Genomic DNA, 6,000 nt, shown 5'->3' with positions numbered 1-6,000 from the left:
CGTAGCCAATCCCATTTACTTCTGTCTACCAGCCACGAACTCAATTCGACTCACACTCAGCCAATATTTCTATCTGTCGCTGGCCTTCGGAGACAAAGCAAACGGAAACAGTCAACAGACAAAGCATGACAAATATACCTCATTCCGATAGTATATTCGGTGTTGTCCCATGAATCAGAGCAATTCTACGCAAACTTAAAACACCTCTCCTTAGCGTGATATAAATAGTGAATGGGGGGTATCGCTCCCCGGAACTTCTTCGAACACAAATTCAGAATCGGTCCAACAAGCTTCCCTCCAGATCAAATATTTATTACCACTTACACTATTTTTATTCTTATTTATTTAACCAAATATTCATAACCATGTCCGTCCGACCAAGACGAGCAATGTCACTCCCGGATAGAGTCGGCTTTCCCATCGGAAGTAGTCCAAAGAATATAACACCGAAGGAAGTCCTATTGGAGAAAAGCAAGGTTCCCCAAGCAGTAATACCGGAACCTATCAAAAAACCTGACGAAGACGTCTGTGAGATAACAGACACAAGTATAGTTCGTGCACGTCCGATAATGCCGGCAGGACCTGTACCATTAAAGGCTCCGTTCTACGCTCCATTCCATCCCGGTAGTGTCACGTATAGTTTTGGACGATCACCAATCAAATTCCGCTTCACTCCTGGGAAATCTTCCAATCTGTCCTTTGAAGAGTTTAAGCAAACACACCTCGGTCCCAAAAGGCCGGTAAGACGAATCGAATGTGTTGATCTAGATTCTGACCAGGAAGGAGAGATGATAACTGAATCGCCGGCAACTAAACGGCAAAGAGTCGGACTCTCGCGCAGTATACCAATCTCCCGCGAAGTCAAGGGAGAAGAAGTTGGCATAGCAAATAGGGCAATCTCCTCCGTCACAACGTTAGAGGTACGGCCTTCCACTACTGGACATATCAACCCACAACCAGAAAAATACTCCGCCAACACGATCGTAAAATTGGCTGCAGCCCCTTCATCCAAGGAGTCAACTTCAATTTCATCCCCTGAGATGTACAAGAAAATTCGCAACTGGCTTATCCTGTACGTGAACGACCACACAGGTGCTTTTTCAGAATCCTATTGGGCCGCTTGCAATCAAACCCTGAAGGAGGAATTAGGTATACCGGTCCATAAAGACTTTCTGCATATCATGTGGGACCAGATCTGCAAGGCTTTGGCTGTCGCCGAGGCAAGAAAAATGAGACAGGCTCTAAGTATTAGCACTTCAAAGGTGATATCCCCATATTCTGCTGTCTTATCACCGAATAGCGGGTCTCATCTTGTCAAGCAGATTGAGAGTTCTTCTATTATTCAGCCTTCGGAAGTCAATGCTCAGCAATTGAAACGAAAGGCCAGCAGGGAACTTGACATGGCCGACGAAGAGAGCAGAAGTTTTAAATTTACTAAGCCCTCCCCCAATCATGAAGAGTCAGTCAACGTTAAATCGGAGAGGGATATTCGAGAGAAGCTTTTTTTAACTCTGCTTTCCTCGTCCGGCATATCCCCTGCACCTCAATCCCCGACCCCGGACCGTGCACCGCGCCCAGCACCGAAAGCAATACATAAGAAGCTGTTGACTTTCTTCTCTCAGTTCGACTACCCATCCTCAATCATCGCCATCGGGAGTGAGCTTACTATAGACCAGGCACACTGGCTCGTTGCTTACGAGTTGACAAACTCGCCGCCCCAGACAGAACGGAAGCCGAATGGGTACTGGAACACTACAACAAATCTATTCAACAGTCGTTTTTCCGTAAACAGAGAGAAAAAGTCTATCACAGAGACGACGGCGCGTCTCATGAGACACTTCCGAGAGGATTCCAGGTAAAATGAGGAGGAAGAGATAGCGGGCAAGGAAAAATCAAATCTACGGAAATCATGTCTCTTAGTATTTCTCAGCGTAGTGTAGTCTTTTTCCCATTAGTTATATAGAAAGATATACAGACATTCATGTATTCCAATTTATCTCATTCTGAATCAGCTAGATCATCATCAAGTTATCCCTTTCCATGTGATTAGGCGTAGTGAGTAAGGCTGGGAGGGCGGACTCTGAGTGTAGGCCATAGATGGCAAAGTTAACAGCGGGTCTATCAGCTGCAATGAACACATACCTGCGCACCTTGCCATTACACATAGGCTGTCTGCTTTTCTCGCTTCCTGGGCAAACAGAATCTTGGCAGCGGTTCATAGAAAGACTCCTATTAAGCTGTGACTGAATCTAGCCCTGCATGTGTGACCACGTGTCCAGAGTAACCAGGCTAGATAAATGCAGAGTATATGTATACGTATTTGCACCTTCCATCGACAGGAATAGCGGAAGTGTGCTGATTATACTCAATTCGAAGAATGTTCAACGTACATGATCAACTTTCTGATCCTAGTATCCCAGTGAGATTAATCTATCACAAAAAGACCATTCTGAATGGTTTATGCTAACAAAATAATACTAGATAGAGCAGTTATCACGATTGGACAGAACAGAGCCGAGCTACCGAGATATCTTCACCGAAGAAAGGAACCACAGGCACAGACGCAGATAAACATGAAGATAGTCACACGATCACAGATAACAGTCAAGAGTAAAGTAATCAGGGTTTAAGAAAGAAATTTCATTTGACTACTCTGAAAGGTATCATTGCAACGACATCAGTTTAAACCTTCTACACAGCCTATAGCTCATCAACAACAACCTTCCTCCAATTTGACAGCGAGCTATCTCGACTTCCTTCAGACTATCAATTCAAACAATTTAAACTGGACAAAACAGGACCAAGAAACGACTTCGCATCAACCAGACCATCAAGTATCGGTATGCCCGGCCTTGTCGACGTCGCGGTTGAATTCAATGATAATGTACAAGGTGTCGCTGATCTCTTGAGTGGTGCGATCGTCGAGATGGCGGTCGTTGAACAGTTCAGTAAGCTTATTGATGTTCGTACAGCGACGGTATCCGTCCTCGAGCCACTTGATCTGCTCAGTTGTGAACCTTCCGTTGGTGCGACGCACAAGCTCTGCGGATCTTTCACCGCCAGCTTTCTTAATCGCATTAAAAGCTGCAACACTTTTTTTCGGAAGAGCCGGGGTGTGTGGTTCTCCATCAGCAGGCGTAGTACTACCCTGAGCCACGACTGGCGACGACTTATTTCCGTGTGCAGTCGCCCATTGGGTTGGAGTAGTTGCCTTTGGGTCTAGCTGCAAGCGTGGACCCCCGGAACGGCTAGCACGGAAACTGGCGGGGAGCGGGGAGCCGTCAGGGTCGTCACGACGGGAGATAGGATTGACCGCAGGGAAGGGTGTAGTGGGCTCCTCGTCTGCTTGCTTGAGTAGATACTCCAAGCCCGACGGTTTTTCGGAGGAACGAGCAAGCATCCTCGCGGGAACAGCAGAGGCGAGAGTAGGAAAATGATTGCCGGCCATGGTATTGGCGGTCATAGCATCACGAGCGTTGTTCATAGCATCGTCACGGATGCGTCTGGCGACGACCTCGTTGAGGGATTGCTCAGCGATGACAACTTGATCGTTGAGATGAGTTGCGTCGACATCCATCTGGTCATCGGAGTGTTGCTGCTCAGAAGCAGCAGCAGGGCGGGAGGAGCGCATATTCTCACGCATTATGGGCGAAAAGGCTGGAAATAGTCGCAGAGTTAGCATATACTAAACGCGCCCAAAGTGGGAACAAAACAAGGGAAAAGTTGGTAAGTAGAAAATATTGGAAATACCTTGTCGTCGTTCAGTTACCAAATGGTTTTGTGTTCGAGCTCGATGATCAACGTTGCTTCGTGATGATGGAGAGATGGAGAAGTATGGGGCCAGAGGGGTGGAGTTGAGGAGGCGAATGGATGACGAGGTGAAGAGGTAAAGAAGTGAAGAGAGAGAAGGTTGGAGGTAAGTAATGGGGCCTGCGGCGTTGGTGGGGGTTGGTACTTGGCCCACACATCTGTGGCCGCCGAGCTCCCCAACATCCCCGCGCTCTTTCACTTGTGACTGTTCTTATACAACACGATAGATGTCTCCCTATGCTCTCAACGACCGTTTCGATCACATACCCAGCCTTTGCGCATTTCGAACTTGTATAGTTCATCCTTCATTTTTTGATCATGCTATGCTCATTTTTGGGAAAATAAAGTAGCTATTATGACGCACATTAGGCTTGAACACTATGTACATTCTTGTATCTAAAATAATAAAAGAAACTTCGAGTATCAGATCGGCCAGTGTATCTCCCTGCTACCACCACCGCACCTTTTGCGCGCGAACCTTCGCGACGAACCAGCACTACAACTCTCGCATTAAAGACGAGTCGAAAGAATTTTCCCACGGCTACTCGTTCCCACATGTTTCTATCCTTCACATGTTGCAGGAATTCGCCAACTAAATCTAGGCATTACCAGACTACCCTCACAAAAACCTTTTCTCTATAACCGCCACCCCGTACACACGGGCAGAGCGGCAGAGGCCCTTGCCGCCGGCCAGGGAATTGTCGTGTGCTAGCGTCCATGCAACAGGGTAACTCACAGAGGGCAAGAGCCCTCGCCGCTCCCCGAATGCAGGTTAGCTTGTCCTATTGTTTGTTTACTTTCGCAGCGGCGGGTAGCTGTGTACGTGTGGAGAAGGCTGCGGACGCGTCACGTAAAGAAAACACGAAACGCGTTTCTTGTCGAAGGACCTGGGTAACTGTACATGTAGTTACCTCTGGAGTCTCCGACTACTAGGAGGTATGGAGGGGCGGCGTGTAGTGCCAGCGAGAGCACTGTGTATAATCTCTTTTATTTCCAATAGATACCAGTGTATGCCTGCGCATTGGACTATACAGTCTACTTGGAGCTCATTGCGCAGATGAAGTGGAGGGCAAAAAAAACATACAGCAGGCCACGACAGACCAATTACCCCGCTACAAATGACCAGATATATCTCAATTTCAAGGCTGGTACGCCCTAGATTTATCCAGAGACAGTCCCCGTCCACAATTTAGCGATTGCAGTTTATTCCAGCTCCATATTGCAGCGATGGTGAGATGAAGATAAAATTCTTAATTTCACGCTAAATTGGTGCTCGTGAACCGTTGTGGGAATTGTTTGTTTTAGCTTATCTTAGCTTATCTTATCTTGATTGTAACAATTCTTGGCATCAACGCGCTAGAGAACACCAACTTACATAGAGAACGTGACTGCAAGTGAACAAAGAGATTACATGTAGTACTCGGGACAGGCAAGAATAACCTGAACATGCAGACTCTGTATAAGCCTCGGACATAGGGTTCTCAAACAGATACCTCAGCTGGATGGAGACAAGATATTTTATTCTAGAGACTGCAATCCCGTAGGGAACCCCTGTAAATGTGTACCATGCCACAACAACAACCAGCTAGCAACACCTCGCGCAATAACATAACTGCTACCAGAACTTCGAATCCCTAGTTGTAATTCCGAAATAAAATTAAGCGATCAGTTTACGGTCACTTAGTCCGGATCATTTCTCAGTTTGGGTTGGCAATAATCATGGACAGCTGGAAAAGTCCCTATAGTGTTTTCCGGATGCGATATAGCATTACTACAGTTACCCCCATCTCTTGTACGCGATAATCAGCGCGAGAATATACCCATCCCCAGGCTCTAAAACAGATTGCCCAGCCCATCTTGCCCATTACATAAACTTCTTGTCCGTTCCTTTCTTCCACGGGTATCTTAGCTTCTTCTGTCGGTATTCATCAGGTGATATTCCATATTGACGGATAACTTGTGAAGACAAGCAAACATTTGAGAAAATAGAAATAAGAGATATCGCCAGCATTAAATTCCACCGAGACGGAATTAGCACTAGGCATGACCTCCGCTTGAGCTTCTCCGAAGACAGAAAATGTGTGCCAATCACCCCAGCTCCTTCACTCCTCAACCGCCGGGAAAGAAACGCGAAACCACAAATACTGTTCATCTTATCGATAGTTTTGAATAACTGAGAGAGAATTAGCA

The 6,000-nt window shown here is 46.6% G+C and overlaps 2 protein-coding genes across 2 annotated transcripts; one reads left to right on the top strand and one right to left on the bottom strand.

The window, feature by feature from the left end:
* Positions 1 to 365: 365 nt before the first annotated feature.
* Positions 366 to 1,859, top strand: H6S33_003192 (uncharacterized protein; the record flags this gene model as incomplete). Its single annotated transcript, XM_044834555.1, has 1 exon — positions 366 to 1,859. The coding sequence occupies one exon, from the start codon at positions 366 to 368 to the stop codon at positions 1,857 to 1,859; it is 1,494 nt and encodes a 497-aa protein (XP_044692399.1).
* A 971-nt stretch (positions 1,860 to 2,830) lies between these two features.
* On the bottom strand, positions 2,831 to 4,119 carry H6S33_003191 (uncharacterized protein; the record flags this gene model as incomplete). Its single annotated transcript, XM_044834554.1, has 3 exons — positions 2,831 to 3,657; positions 3,751 to 4,015; positions 4,078 to 4,119. The coding sequence occupies 3 exons, from the start codon at positions 4,117 to 4,119 to the stop codon at positions 2,831 to 2,833; spliced, it is 1,134 nt and encodes a 377-aa protein (XP_044692398.1).
* Positions 4,120 to 6,000: the final 1,881 nt, after the last annotated feature.

This window comes from Morchella sextelata (assembly GCF_020137385.1).
Source record: "Morchella sextelata strain SCLS chromosome Unknown scls_14, whole genome shotgun sequence".
NCBI lineage: Eukaryota > Fungi > Ascomycota > Pezizomycetes > Pezizales > Morchellaceae > Morchella > Morchella sextelata.
Note: the sequence above shows the minus strand (reverse complement) of the source record. Positions and strands in the feature narration are given on the sequence as shown.